Source organism: Styela clava, chromosome 1 (genome assembly GCF_964204865.1).
Source record: "Styela clava chromosome 1, kaStyClav1.hap1.2, whole genome shotgun sequence".
Lineage (NCBI taxonomy): Eukaryota > Metazoa > Chordata > Ascidiacea > Stolidobranchia > Styelidae > Styela > Styela clava.
This window is the reverse complement of record NC_135250.1, coordinates 19,085,894-19,101,089: the sequence shown is the minus strand read 5'-3', so window position 1 is coordinate 19,101,089 and position 15,196 is coordinate 19,085,894. Positions and strand designations below refer to the sequence as shown.

The window sequence follows — 15,196 nt, the reverse complement described above, 5'->3', positions numbered from 1 at the left end:
ATCTTGAGATCAACAATATCTGTGGATCAATTGCTTTAACTTTTTTTTTTTTTTATATATTCAATTGCGACCTATAACTGCAGTGTACTGATGCCAAATTTAATTATTTGAGTGGGCAATACAACCCACCTGGCAGAATTATAACATGTTGGTTTTATGTTCAAATGTATTATGATATGTTAGGTCCAGAAATCGAGAACCTGATAATAGCAGATTTTTTGCTCAGTAAATACACAATTACTGCAATGAATACAAAATTCACATTGAGAAAGCACACTAGAACATTATTTTTTTGGCACATATTCTTACAAATAAAATCAAGCTCATATAACATTGCTACATCTAGTTACCAAACTATAATATTCTTAAGTTCTAAACCATCTATCAAAAACAATACAAGTCATACAAGAAATAATTGAATAGTAACTGCTCTATTGAACTAAATTCATGACAGATGTAAACACTTCACTGTGTTAATATTCGTGCAGTGCGTTTCCTCAGGCAAATTAAGAGGGCAGGCAGAGCTTGAAATGAGTTTTGTCTGTTTGTGTCTTATTTTGATTTTGTAAGATGTAATATGATAGTAGATTTTGATTAGTCATGTGATTTTAATTTTATAAATCTAAAAACAATAATGTGTTCGAAAAATATTGTGCATTTATTTTAATAATCATTCAAAATCTTATGCAGTTCAATATTTGAAATATATGGCTGAACCGACTGCCAAAACAAGTAATGCCATTCCTATAGTTCCAGGGCAGTTTGACGGTTGTTTTGGTTTTGACGATATTGCAATTTGAGAATGCTTCAGTGATTCAACTTTATCGTCATCCATTAATGTTTTGATCATAAAATCTGCTATCTCTGCCGTAGTAACTTGGGATACGCCTGGCAGATAATCTTTTTTGTACTGTAAAAGGTAATGAAAATATTATTGTTTGTATTACTGCATCGTTTCACTTTTAATAGGACTGAAAAAATAATTCCAGCTTGAAATAATACACCAAAACTGCTGTTTATATAACGATATATTACTATTGGAAATTGTAGGCCTATTATAAAAAATGCTCTACTTTGAGCAATGAAAATTGCTTTGGATTTGAATTTGATGAATTAAAATTGTTCCTAATAACATAATCTTTTCCTATCAAGTATTCGTGCTTTGAGCAAATTCTCAAATGTGAACAAAACAATAAACATAGTTTCAATTTATCAGAATTTAACTATGAATAGGTGAGGTGTAGTACTGGTGCTTACCAGGTAATTTGGATTGACTTCTTTGTCATCTTTGATCCAAGGTGGCATGACTGCTATCCAATCTATATTGCTGGATGCATTTTCCAATATACTTAGTTGCTTTACATGGTCTTCTGTTGATTTGACAAGTGTCTTCATCAGTGTCGCGAATATTCCAGCTTCACTTGCCAAGTATATTGCTAATAAAATGGTCATAAATTGATTGTTTGTTTTTTTTGACAGTTTTTTTGATTATGATTAATGCTTTGACGATTTTTATTATCCTGAATATACAGGGTATTCATTGATAAGTCCTAAATTAAAGTAGGTAAAAGAACTTCGATGTGCTTCGTCTATCTAATGGTGGACATAAGAGAGTGTATCAAATGAAAAAACCTAAAAAAAATACCTGAATAAACACTGAGTAAACTAAAACAAACCTTGTTGAGATAAATTGAACTGACTTCATAACAAATTTTGAAATTGTAATAGGACTTTATGAACATTGAACACCCTGTATATATTTTGTTAGGTTATATTTCACCTCTATTTCATACTGTAAAACTGTAATTTGAAGAATCTTTCAATTTTTCATATCACATATCAATTCCTGGGCATTGATTAATTTTGTATTTGCTTTGCATGGGTACAGTTTTAATTTAGGTACCGTAGTTAATAATTGATAACTAATCTCCGTACCTCCACTGACAACTATCAATTTCCTGACATTATGTTTCTTCATTCCTGAGATGATGTTTGAGCAACCTTCTGACATGACTGTAGTTTTCGCTGAAAATACCAGTGCATTGTTTACAAATATGCTTGTGAATTTCAAACCATGTGCAATTTTTTTTGCTTCTGTTGGTGTGATATATCAAAGATGTTTTTTAAATGGGAAACCACTCAATATTAGGGACATGATTATAAACTCACCAAAAGGAGAAGTTGCACCAAGTGCAGAAATAACAGCATCATTTCCTTCAATTGCTTTTTCAACTGAGCTTTTATCGAGAACATCGCCTTGTATAACTTTGTAGAGATTTTTCTTCACATCTTCAGATATCTTCGAAGGTGTTCGTACATATGCTGACACTTGTAGACCTGAACAAATATTTTTTTATCACTATGGATATCTAGCATTATGAGAAATTGAGGCACAATTGGTATTACTAATACTATGACCTACTATAACAATATATATAATGCCATTTGTTCTATATAAGTGATTTTTTTCGGGTGAAAAGCATGTTTTATATCCATTTTCAAAACAAGTTTTCTGTATTTTAAATTAGGAGGAAATTGGATTTTCAAATCACATTTTTATTTCAATTTAGAAATAATTTGACAGACGTATTCCGAATAAAATCAGTATATTTTATAGCATACCTTCATTTATGGCTCTCTGCAGAGTCCTTGATCCGGTTTGGCCAGTAGCTCCAAAAATGATTATTCTCTTCACACCAGCCATTACAAAGCTATAATTTTAATGTTTTTTGTTCTATTTGACTAAGTACCCACCTTGTTTTCAAATCAAGCAAATTATTCTTAATTTTTTCTTAATAATCCACTATAAAAAAAAAATTAACAATTAATGCCTCAATTCTAATGCGAAGGGTGTTTTTAGGAATTGCAATATCATAGCCTTCATAGGAATACCTGTCTTTGATGAAATTCCCATCCATTTGAAAATAAAATTATTTACAACAGAAAATTGTAATATGCTTATTCTTACATAAAGAACTGTGACCTACCTAATGTACCGGTATATCCTTTATCTTTTGACCCAATATTTTTTCACATGAGGCATCCATTCCACAATAGCACACTTGCACTGTTACCATCTCTACAATGTGCACTTATTGTAAGTCCCAAAGAATGTCTGTGTTTATATAGTTTGTTGTGCTACTATTACAGGGCTCAAAATGAGATAGACACGTGTAAATAGTATCATGTGATGTGTGATCAATATGATTAAAACATGATATTTATATATTTAGATTCTGCTGATGTGTCCAAATGTGGTGAAATATGCTGGGTATATGTCATTATTCTTGTGGCTTATTTTGGCTAAATTCAACATTGGCATAAAATATCCTGATAACTATGAGTTTTATGCTTTTCATTATTTTTACTGTGTGAAATATAATTCTTCATTGCACTGCCAAAATTCAAACTAGCTTCTCTTCTTTGAAAATCAAGAAACACACTTTTCTGTATTTGATTCTCCACTTATAGTAATACCAACTGCTAAACTGCTATTTATATCAACAATAGAAACCAGAAAATCTCACATATTTTCAATAGGCAAAATGAATTGGGTACAGTTGTCCATGATAAGCTTTACCTAATAAAAATTCAATACATTGATTTCTAACATTAATCAACCCATGGCTTGGGTTAAGTCTACATATCTAAATACTTTATTCTATCAGGCTGGGATGTCCATTTGATTGAATTGTAATATTAATAAACTGACTGCAACTATTGCTAATATTATTATCTTCAAAAATATGGAACCATGTTTTTGATACACATGGGCTTCATTTATTGAAAAGGTTACAGAAAACTTCAAACAAACCAATTTACTACAAAAATGTCTATATTATACGTTGGTATATGATGTAGTGAATTAGTAAAGATTTAAAAGCAATGTTAAGAAGTTAGTGGCTAAGAGTAATGAATTACTGGTATACATCCAGTAATATTTTAGAGGTAATTTTGTGACTTGTTTTTTTTTTTGCTCCGTGCTTAAAATGCAATCATTACTTTTTCTATGTGGTCTCTAAATTCCAAACAATATGCACTTAATACTGTTTGGTACCATCTCCACTTTTTCTGAATTTTCATATCGAAACTTTGCATAGTTCTTAGTATATTCATGACTATTTATCATGTGGGCTAGAGACATTTGACAGATATTGAAAAACTTTACGAAGCTGTACATGATCGGCGGTACATGTCTTGTGAAGTTGCCCCAAAAATAAAACATTCTGTACATAGGGCAGCTCTATTATCCCCCTTAACTGTTAATTTACCTTGAAAATTTGAGAGCATTTTCAAGTTATACATAATATAGTCACGATGTGTTTTTGTTTTACTTTAATTACCAATCTATCATAATGCTCCATTTCTTCCAAAATTTTTATAGGACTTAATTTCTTAGGTCATGGATGTAAGGCATGAGCCAGTTTGTTCTTATTGTATACTCTTATACCAAGTAATCAAGCCATTCATCTCATCTAGATTGATTAGAAATCCTATCCACAATCTACAAGTAATATGTAACAATAGCTCACAATTAATTAACACAAAAAACTATTAATATTCAAGCTTTTTATTTGCATAAAGTACTTTTGCTCATTAAATTAAGTTTATATACTGTTCTTTTGTGACAATACTTATTCAAACGAGTGATTTAAGAAAATATACAGGATGTTCATAAAGTTTTAAGGCTGTAATATATAAATACAAATGCAGTAAATACATTATTATTCTTTCACTAAGTACTGAGAACTTATAGTCACTTATAGTGTAACCTTTTTCATTTTAAATTAATTTACAAACAGGGATGACAGACAATATTTTAAATTTGACTATAAGCTTGCCCCTTTGACAGCTGACAACTGTTTGCAAAATGATCCGTCAAATACAATAACATATAAAAAAAAACTGTTTGCAAAATGAAGGAGACCTTCAAGTTGTTCTGATCACTGGGTCATGTTTAAACATATAAATGGAGAAATATTACAGGGTTAGATAATCTAAAAACGCTGAAAAAGGGGATTTAATGATGAATGATCATTTTGCAATGTCTGAAGTCTTTTGCTTTTGTTTCATCTTGTACAATCTTTATCATAAAATCTGCTATTTCTGCTGTTGTTGCAGTAGACATCCCAGAAACTTTTTGCTTCACATACTGAAAAACAAGGACGATAATATCATAGTTCTCCTTCAATCACATGCACTCCCGAAAATTTCTTTATCAATGACTCTTGACCTAAGCTCATGATTAAACATGGGAGATAAGATACATCAAATCGTTTTCTTATATTGATCATATATTCTTCACCATTCTGGACGCAAGACATTATTCACTGAATGGAGTGGTCTTGAGATTTAAGGCTGAGAATTCAAATCAAATCATTTTGACAGTCAGCTGGACATAATTGAGAAGCAACCGCTGTTGGTGTAAAAAAAAGTTTTCTCTCAATTTTTCAATTCAAAAATAGGCAATTTGACTTGCTACTCATGATTCTGAAGCCTATTTGAATAATTTTTTCCAAATTAACTGTGGAAAATACCTAGTCTAGTAACAAGTTGCAATAATTTTTTTTGGTGTATGTCATTTAGTGATATGAAGGTGGATTAAGTGACCACTAATAAAACATGCACAAAATAATTTTATTGTGTTCATGCAGTTAACGGTAGTTGTAACCATAGCCACCAAAGAGCACAATCTTATATATGTCAACTGACAAACCACGAAGCAGAGATCTTTTAAAGCCTAATAATAATACCTTGTAGTCTGGGTCCAATGCGTCGCTATCTTTTATGAAATAGGGGCAAATCGCAACCCAGTCAATGTCATCAGAAGCATCTAAGTTCTCGAGCTGTCTAATGTGATCTCTAGCCGCAATTGTTACTTTTCTGGCAATTGCCTCAAACAAACCTCCTTCTCCCGGTATGTATGGTGCTGGAGTGGTAAAATATTTTGCTAGTAACTATCTGAGTAATAAATCCGAAAGAATTCGCTTGGACAGATAATGGCACTCACTCATTACTGAATAAAGTTATGAGCACCACAGAAATGTATAAAGCTTATATATATCAGTGATTCGAAACAGAGGGGGGGGGGGGCATGAGTGCACAAAGCCTGTGGAAGGGGGCCACGAGCCATTAAAGGTTGGGAACAACTGTATATAGGTATGGTGTAATTGTCAGTATATACTGATTGATGCTAAAATCAAAGTAGTGCAAGTCAATATAGTCAGGAAAATAGATGAGTTCCGATTCCGTTCCTTGTTAATAATTATTAATTATTCCGAATCTTTATGACATTGCGGTTTAGTATAGAAATTATTGCTTTACCTCCACTAACCACTTGTAGATGCTTGACTCCGTGACTTCTCATTCCTTCCAGAATGTTTTTAGATCCATTCGTTAATAACATTGTTCCAACTATGAGATAGAAAATATTGAAATTCTCATATATTTGATGTTTTCTCAATTTTTCAATTGTTTTCATAAAAATATGTTTGATTTTGAGTTTTAAAAGACAAACTTGTTTATCCATTTAGTTTAAATAATTTAGCTGGGTTTGAGTACATTTTGTAGCACAAATGTACTGAGTCTTAGTACATTTCATAAACATAAAGTAAACTGGATTCAATAGTTAAAACATCTTCTGTATTATCTTTGAGCCTCAAGATTAGTTTCTCGAACGTATAGTTGAGTATTATCGTTTAGACCAGGAATAAATTCGGCCGTGCCGAGTGGGTGCCATTATTTTACTTATTGCTTTATTTTAAATGGGGAGTTAGTATCAGGTCCAGTTATGCTGAAGTAATTGATTCCAAATTATTAGATCCTTACATTTTAAGACATTTCCCAATGCAGAAAGTACGTAGTCATGTCCTTCAATGGCTTCTTCAACTGATTTTGGATCCATTGCATCACCTTGAATAACTTTGTGAAGTTTTTCTCTTATCTCTTTTGGTATTTTTTCTGGTGTTCGTACAAATGCTGTCACTCGTAATCCTGAAATTTATTTATACTGTTATTAAAACGTGGCACGGTTTGTCATCCTCTGCCAGATAGTCCACAATATACCCCAAAATAGGGTAACTCCCCTCTACCTTCTAAAAAAAATTCTTTAGACCCTTTCCCATACCTTCATTGAGGCCTTGTTTTAATAACTTCAGGCCACATTGCCCATTTGCTCCAAATACTATTACTTTCTTCTGCTCTGACATATTATTCGCTTACTGTTAGAGAGGGTAGTAACTGAAAAATTAAAAGATAATAATTAGAATAAAGACATCAAAGTAATTATTTCAAAAAACATTAATTAATACAGTTGTAGTTTTATTTGGCATGTATAGATACTAGTGTTGGAAAGGCACGAGTCATTCACTCGACTTGAGTTACTGTTTTTTAAAGACCTGACCCTGGTCGTGAAAATAGAATGACATGAACCCTCAGTGAGACTTAACCCACCACTCAATCAACTTGACTTGCGGACTCTCGGTTTTGAAACTTCTGCCCAGCGCTGATAGATACAGTGCAATGTGTACAGCATCTTAAGTCAGATTTAAAATTCCGCTATATAACTATAGAATCAAGATAAAAAACCGACAAAATTAAAACTCAAGTTAATAAGAAATAATTATTCTGTCAACAAAGTTTTTTAATATGACATAATGCCAATGTAGTACTATACCGTTTTAAACTTCAGCTGCAATTCACTAATTTCTAGTTATATTTTGCTTTCTGTAGCTGAGTTTGGTATCCGATATTTCTCAACTGTTTTTTTCTTGGATAATAACGGTATTGTAGTTTTTGTTCAAGTTTTGTTTTAAAAACCGTATCTTAGATTTAACAGGCTAACTTTTTTAAAATACCGAATACTTTTCATATCTGTTACCTTCAATAATCTCATCAGCCAAGGTATTGTTTGCATGAATATGAAATCAATCAATGCTGCTATTGCTGGACAGCAGAGCTAGAAATTAAACATTTGTTCTTGTATTGTGCAATCCTAAGTGACTCAGCATAAATAATAGATTGGGTGTAGCATTATGTGATATCAAATCTACTATCTATTATATCCTGAGCAGAGCTCGAAATAAAAACAGAATTGTTTCGCATATTTTGTGCTTTTATACCTTGAGAATTAAATTCTTCTTATACATCTGCTTAAATTTGTATATATTTTTTTTGCCAGGTACTTGATTTGTCAGATCCAAAAAAACTTTGGTACACAGCAGAGACATTGTTGGAAGCTGCAAGAACAAGGATTAAGCTAGTTATCAGGCAGGAAAGTAGAAACGATCCAAACTTACAACAGAAAATTGATGAAAAATCATGGAGAAGAGTTGGTGGAAAAGATCACCCGGTATGGATGTTCATAATATAGAAAAATTTGATCTCTTTTTCTGCAAACCAGTTAGTGTGTTTCTTATATAATTGCTAAGTATGATCTATAGATAAGGTATGTCTTTAACCATAGTTTTTCAAATGAGGCCTTGGTCCCTTGGGAACCACTGAGCGACTTATTCAACTGCAATGCATTTATTTATTTATTTACTTTTGTTATTGAACATGACAATAAAATAACTGATGTAAACCTGTTGAAAACGAAATTGAGTCTTAACTTAATGAAAAGCATAGAGCCACAGAATGTTAAGAATCTATGAAAGGGGTCCATGGATCATGACAGTTTGTGAACTACTGCTTTATACAGAGAAATGAATCCAAATAATCCATTGTAACTTCACAAACTTTAACCAATTCATTATTTTTATGTCAAGTTGCATACCCTGAAGTTTACTTGGGTATTTTTGTGATGGTACCTTTATATTGTAAACACCAAAATATAAGTGTTAATTCCAAAATGTTTTTCTGAAAACGGTTACTACCAAGAATATCAATGGAATAGTCGGTAATTTTTTTCCCATAACTATATTATCACATATCCACCATCCTATGTGGCTTCTGAAATCTTTTTCGAAGCATGAGGCCAGGCCGATGAAAAGAAATATTTAACTCGGTATGAAATTTTTATAAAAATGATGCACGAGTCTAAAATGATTAAATATAAAGTTTTTTCCTCATACAGGATGCACATGTAATGGATCCTTTTCCTGTTCCACTAATCATTATCGGCAGCAAATATGATTTGTTTCAAGATATGGAATCTGAACAGAGAAAGGTGAGCGTTGATAATAAAGATGTTTTTGAGGCTTTTTCAAACTGAACAGGGCTCTGGGGCTGCTACTATCCGCGGAATGATTATTGCTTTCCTTATAATGTGTGAGTCAGAGTCAAATTTTTTGCAACCTTGGGTTGAGAGCCAAATTTGTTTTAATGTGTCTCGATTTTGAGTGGATTGTGAATTTTTCCTGGCTCCATAGCTATGGAGAGAAGTTCTGGGACACGTTTCTATTTAAAAATAGAAGAAACGAATGATATTTTTGTAGTTGCCCTAATAAACAAATCTTTATAACATCAATATTTATTTAAGTCTTTTGTCTTGTCAATTCATATCGCTTCGGATGTCAGGTTGGGAAACACTGTTCGCCAAGGAGTGTGCAACCTTTAATTCACGAAGGCCAGATACAAATAACTGGGTGAAACTGCGGGCTGCACCCTAATTTAACTTCTAGTAGTTGCAGGCACAAAAATTTCGATTATTGATCTTATGTCATGCACAAGCTCAGGTATAGACTTTGCAATGCAAATGAATTGGAATTACTCGCACGCAAGTTATCCTCAATTAAAAACTACCGGTAGTTTCGCGGGCCGCACAATTTTTCCTTGTGGGCCGAAGGTTTCCCACCCCTGGTCTAATTCACCGTTTTGTAATTTCAATTTGAACAAACTTGTTAACATTGACATACTTACTCTCAGATTAGAACAGATTGACATGAGTAATTTCTAATGTTTCACAATAGTTCATATTCTGGCAAAGGAACTTCTTTGTTTCCCTGTTGCAGGTTATTATAAAAACCATGCGATTTCTCTCCCACATAAATGGTGCAACTTTGTTATTCCTGAGCAATAAAGTGGAAACAACTGTACGAGGACTTCGACATGTCATGAACCATGCTACGTTTGATGCTGACCTCAAGTAAGCTGTGTAATCTTGATTTGCCATTTAGTAATGTATTTTTGTTTGAGTGAATTGCCTTTTAAAGTCATGCCTATGTTGAATTAAATACTCTTTCAAATAATGGATCACATAAGTGGGAAAACCCACTTTTGTATTAGCTGATATCTAATACACCAATCGCTTCCAAATATTTAAAGATGGTAGTCTCTTATAAAAGGACATTTGCCACATAGATTTTCCCTTACTTTTGTTAATAGTACTTGCAGGAGTTATAGATTTGTAGGTTTTTCTTCTATTTACCACTCGACAAATTTCCTATATATTCAAAAATTTTCACCCATTTCATGTGTCAAGCGATGTCCATATTTACACTGAACCATATATCAAGGGAATAATTACCGTTTGCTTTGACTTTGAGATGACGAACATAATGAGAAATAGTTTACAAGTTACATCTAGCTTTGGTCTCCAAACAACAGATCATAATATGTTGGTTAATGCAACCCAGCAATATTAAAAAGGTTGATTTTAAGACTCGAGAACTTGAAGTAGAATACGGTTAAGAATTGCATAATGTGGACATCATAGTGCAATATTGTTATATGTGTTTTTTTCACATTCAATATTTGTATGAATTGTATATAATTATCCAATACATCACAGCACTAAATCATTGATCGACCCCCAACGACCTCTATATGTGCCAGCTGGAATGGATAGTTTTGAAGGTATAGGTAATCCACCAGTTCCAAGCTCAGACATTGGCCGTCTCTCATCAAAGTGAGTGAAGCATTTCTCCTTCATGTGTCTGTGGGCTATGATGGCCTTACTACATTATTAGCATTGGTGGTCTATGTATCGATCCTTTGACTCATGTTTAAAGCTCAAGCAAATTATCTTCCATTACTATGAATCGGTTGTCCTTCTAAATAAATGTCTTATTATGCATAACAATGGTGTGAGAGGCTTTTTAAACCATTTTCAGAAAATCATAACACAGAGTGACCCAAACAGAACGCAGGCCAGGCCATTTAAACATGTTCTGAAGTCCTAGAACACTGAACCTTTTCGATACAATCATACACAAACAGAAGTTCAAGTGTTGAATAAAGTTTCGTCATTTTCGTATAATATATTAGGAAATTTATGAGTTCTGCTTTTTTGGGTAACCCCTTAATCATTTATTAAATTTTAGACATCTAACCAAATTAGGGTCCACCTGTATGAAAAACAAACAGTTGATATATTCATGAATATTATAGAAATCCTGTAGATATGTGGAGAATGGCATTCTGTGGACATTTCCCACAACAGGGAGAAGATAAAAGGAATTTAACCACAGCAGAGGACCCTGCTAAGGACACCCAATTCCTTGAACCATTAGTCGATGAAGCGAGGGCTCAAAAAGACAGAGAACTTGAAGCTTATAGAAGACAAGAGAAAAATAAATGGACTAGAATGTAGGGTGTGGTGATATTTCACAGGATTTATTTGATCATGTAGTGCTATTCGAAATTTGCTACAGATGAACATTTGGAAAATATTGCTGCTCCTTTGTATCAGTATATTTCCACAATGTATTATCAATGGTTTTCCACCTTTTTGATGCAGGGGTTCAGGAGGCTCGACGACTCCTGCGAAATAGTTCAAGTGCCTGAATTGTAAACTGTAAGTGTTGTAAGTTGAATAATAGTGGCAAACCTAGGTATTTGATGATATTATTGAAACAATATATAGACTCTATGATTTGGATGGAAACTGGCAAAACCCCGGTTAAAAACGACTGATCTGTATGGATTTGAATTCCTGGTAACGAAAGCAAGAACAGCTAATCGTCATGATTTTTTTCCAATCACATGGAAAAACACTTAGTTAACTCATTTGGTACCAAACTCTTCAGCTAGATGTTATTTATATTTCTGTACTTCATTGTGACTTTTTTTTCACTGTTTCTAAATATTACATGTAGAGAAATATATTTTGATACCCTTGGCTCTAATATTAGTTTTGTATAATCATTCATGTTAGATGAGAGGGAAGTTTAGATTGGCACAAGTCAAGCAACTTGCTAGATAGGTGCAGGATTACGCATGGATCATGATATCTTGTCTTCTTGTTATATATAGTAAAGAACTGCATACAACTTTTATAGCAAAATAAATATTTTATTGCAAGCCTCAACTAGAGTTGTTAATCACGTTATCAGAAATCATGCCAAAGAGCAAGAATTTTTAGCGTCACTCCGCCACTGCCTGAAAATTATAAAAGGTGGTTTCTACACATCATAGAACTATGATTGTTTGCAATCAACATCTCCATCTTTAGAAACTTTTAATTGTTCTATTTCCCTTACTATAGTTTCATGGTCGTCTAGTATTTGCTTCGGTTTTTTGTATTGGATGATAAGTGTGTTGTTTGCGTGTGCGAATGTTAAATCAGATTGGTTAAGAGGAATCTTCGCTCGTTGCATATCAGGAACGTCAATCTTCTTAAAATATTTTTTGTTTGAAGTTCGAACAACAATCGTGTCTTTATCTTCGACTTTCACGCTGAATGTCTCCAGTGAGTAAGGCAGATTTCGGATTCGCCACTGAAAAGCCTTTTTCGTATCCCGTCGACAAAGCACAGGATTTGACATAGACTCTACCATGTGCTCCGCTCCCATTACCAGGTTAGAAGCATAGTTCTGGTCTTCGCCAATTTCCATATCCCACTTTGTTGGTCCACCTAGTGTAGTCTTCTTGCGCCATTTTCTAACAATTAGATCATTTGTTTTGACATCATATTCTTCAGCTAGTTCATTGCCATCTGGAAATGTGTAATGAACTTTCCTTCTACCATCTTGCAAAAGAGCGGTTTTCCGAGCAGATCTCAAAGTGTCTACCCAAAATGACATGCTCTATGTAATCTATATGGCATTCACTATAACTAATAAGATTCGGAAGCTGGTGATTAATATAGTTGCAAACAGCAATAATTGTGCACTGTAAACAATACACAAGGTTTATATGCACTTTTTCATTACAGCGTTAAGTTTGTCATAGTCAAAAGCACTGGGTTGATGGCGTTTTTAATGGAAACTTGGTCAGATTATGGAAAGCTGGTTGGGGTTTGGATAAATAAATCTATTTCCCCTGCTGCCTGTGGTGGGCAAAGTACGACATTCCTATGATCATCTAGTGGAATTTGGTCTTGTTTCACTCATCAAAGTTAATCTTAGATTCTTAGGCTACATAACCTTGCCAAGTTGCGACCTTTCACAAAAGTATTGAAGCTCCATTCAAATAAATTACCCGACGCAACTTCAGCGCAAGCCTGCTTTTTTAAAGTCAGAATTTCTATCATCTACAGGCCAAGTTGTCTATAACGGAAATCACTGAGGCATGAGATGTCAAAATACAAGGACCTCCGTTCGGTTCGAACCAAAGTGACTATAATTTATATTCACTTTGGTTCGAACACGAGCACCGATTTCCTTGTTTATTTCCACAACAATTACAAATCAGCATTGACGTAACAAGTGCAATTTATGCCGCCGCTCAAAGACTTCTTTCGCTCAGACTGATATTCAAGCGTGGTTGTAAACGTTCCTTGTTTTTTGGTTGTTTTGCGTGGTATTTGTCAGTTTTTAGCTGTGTTTTCAAAAATTAGTTGTTAATCAAATAACTTGATTGTCATCGTGCCCTCCGAGGACCTTTAGTTTGGTTCATAGTCGTTGGTTTAGTTGCAATAATCAAAAATTGATACTGCAAACGTTGCGAGAGACTAGCCTAAAATTAGCCACCAGCGTCGGAGAAACGTCCATGAGATTGTTTCATGTCATTGGTTTGCGAGAGAAATTTTATTTCGACGAACAATAATAATGATAAAGTATTAAAAAGCTGCAGAACAGTGACTGGCCTTTTTGATAAAATTTTGATAAGTGAAGTAGAGATGTACCGATACCACTTTTGTCGCCGATACCGATCCGATACCGATACTATGTAAATATTACTTAATTAGGTGTGCCGTGTAGGGAAGACGGGTTAAAACAATGGTCTTTGAGCGTTGTTCATAGAATCATAGTACACATTATTTCAGATCGAAAAAAAGATATATCAATGTTTGGTGTTTGCTTTAACTGATTAAGATGCACTGTACAGTAACGTTAGTAATCTCGGTGTTCAATTAGAAAACTCATAAGCCGGGATGTTCATATCGCGACCTTCGAATATCGTTATTCGTGTTTAAAAAAATATCGAATATCACCCACACAATCTAGAGCCGCCGTCCTACGTTCAAATTAAAAGCATTTTTCAAATATTTTATTTCGTGGCTAATCGTAATCGTCGACGCAATAAGTCAAAGCCAACATGAAAGAATATCAATCAGCACCGACCAAAAGAAGGCCTACATATAGCCGTCGAGGATGTTTTTTTACTTTACTATTTTATATTATTATACAATTGCCATCATATATTTTGAGACAGTCTAGGACTCTAGGCCCTCTGGGGCAAGGCGGTCATGTCAATATATCTATAAAGAAATTGTGTAGTTAAACAAAATTAATATCTGCGTAGAGGGATAATTGTGTCGGAATTTAGTTTATCGATGTCGTCGGACTAAATGACACTCGTACTTGACGACAAACAGTCAGAATTTATACCCGTGCCAAAAGTCCATGTGCCGTTAATAAGGACCCCAATTCCACTGTATGATTTAAAACTGGGCGCCTAATTGCTTTTTGTTATGTGCCGTGTTGATATATTTCTTCATCATTACTATGTAATATTAAGCATGTCAATATAAAAATTTGACAGCGAAAATAGCTAAAAATACGTGAATCCTATTCTCTCGCGGGGGTAGGGACATGTATATGGCTCATAGATCACGATCTCTCCAGACAAAAAATAAATTAAAAAGTAGTATTCCAATTTATCTTTTAAAACATTCTGGACCATATCAAAAAGGTAAATATATCGGAAATATCGGCCTTTATCTAACCGATACATGGCCGATACCGAAAAAATGGCCGATATCGATACCGATACATCGGTACATCTCTAAAGTGAAGGCGAGCGAATTTGCAGTTTGCACCCAGAACATTTGATCCTCCGTAAATTTGCACACTTGCACGACCGCTTTTATACA

The 15,196-nt window shown here is 33.7% G+C and overlaps 4 protein-coding genes across 5 annotated transcripts in view; 1 reads left to right on the top strand and 3 right to left on the bottom strand.

Annotated features, from left to right (window-relative positions):
* LOC120347788 (cytoplasmic dynein 2 light intermediate chain 1-like) overlaps positions 1–12,065 on the top strand; it is a 35,464-nt gene extending 23,399 nt beyond the window's left edge. For both annotated transcript variants that reach the window (XM_039417882.2, XM_039417892.2), the window contains 5 exons: positions 8,180–8,350; positions 9,074–9,166; positions 9,951–10,084; positions 10,730–10,846; positions 11,329–12,065. In XM_039417882.2, coding sequence (XP_039273816.2) covers positions 8,180–8,350; positions 9,074–9,166; positions 9,951–10,084; positions 10,730–10,846; positions 11,329–11,530 — 717 coding nt within the window. In that variant the 3' untranslated portion in view covers positions 11,531–12,065. The remainder of the gene's footprint in view (positions 1–8,179; positions 8,351–9,073; positions 9,167–9,950; positions 10,085–10,729; positions 10,847–11,328) is intronic.
* Positions 75–2,803, bottom strand: LOC120347819 (flavin reductase (NADPH)-like). Its single transcript, XM_039417927.2, has 5 exons — positions 2,623–2,803; positions 2,170–2,337; positions 1,936–2,025; positions 1,258–1,436; positions 75–910 (listed from the first exon to the last, which is right to left on the bottom strand). The coding sequence occupies exons 1-5, from the start codon at positions 2,702–2,704 to the stop codon at positions 692–694; spliced, it is 738 nt and encodes a 245-aa protein (XP_039273861.2). The 5' UTR covers positions 2,705–2,803; the 3' UTR covers positions 75–691.
* On the bottom strand, positions 3,559–7,827 carry LOC120347866 (flavin reductase (NADPH)-like). Its single transcript, XM_039417982.2, has 6 exons — positions 7,676–7,827; positions 7,127–7,239; positions 6,829–6,993; positions 6,325–6,414; positions 5,754–5,929; positions 3,559–5,152 (listed from the first exon to the last, which is right to left on the bottom strand). Exons 2-6 carry the CDS (start codon positions 7,206–7,208, stop codon positions 5,021–5,023), a joined length of 645 nt encoding a protein of 214 aa, XP_039273916.2. The 5' UTR covers positions 7,209–7,239; positions 7,676–7,827; the 3' UTR covers positions 3,559–5,020.
* Positions 12,066–12,227: 162 nt separating the features above from the next.
* On the bottom strand, positions 12,228–13,391 carry LOC120347884 (protein DPCD-like). Its single transcript, XM_039418001.2, has one exon. The coding sequence runs from the start codon at positions 12,960–12,962 to the stop codon at positions 12,357–12,359; it is 606 nt and encodes a 201-aa protein (XP_039273935.1). The 5' UTR covers positions 12,963–13,391; the 3' UTR covers positions 12,228–12,356.
* Between the last annotated feature and the right edge of the window lie 1,805 nt (positions 13,392–15,196).

What these genes read in the sequence shown, in the direction of transcription:
- LOC120347866 (XM_039417982.2), bottom strand. Translation starts at nt 7,208, where the DNA reads ATGTCAGAGCAGAAGAAAGTAATAGTATTTGGAGCAAATGGGCAATGT. An exon ending in ATTGGGAAATGTCTTAAAAT is followed by an intron (nt 6,415 to 6,828) that starts GTAAGGATCTAA and finishes TCTATCTCATAG; the next exon opens with TTGGAACAATGTTATTAACG. An exon ending in TCTACAAGTGGTTAGTGGAG is followed by an intron (nt 5,930 to 6,324) that starts GTAAAGCAATAA and finishes TTACCACTCCAG; the next exon opens with CACCATACATACCGGGAGAA.
- LOC120347884 (XM_039418001.2), bottom strand. Translation starts at nt 12,962, where the DNA reads ATGTCATTTTGGGTAGACACTTTGAGATCTGCTCGGAAAACCGCTCTT.
- LOC120347819 (XM_039417927.2), bottom strand. Translation starts at nt 2,704, where the DNA reads ATGGCTGGTGTGAAGAGAATAATCATTTTTGGAGCTACTGGCCAAACC. An exon ending in TGGTGCAACTTCTCCTTTTG is followed by an intron (nt 2,026 to 2,169) that starts GTGAGTTTATAA and finishes TGGTATTTTCAG; the next exon opens with CGAAAACTACAGTCATGTCA. An exon ending in ATTGATAGTTGTCAGTGGAG is followed by an intron (nt 1,437 to 1,935) that starts GTACGGAGATTA and finishes CCATTTTATTAG; the next exon opens with CAATATACTTGGCAAGTGAA.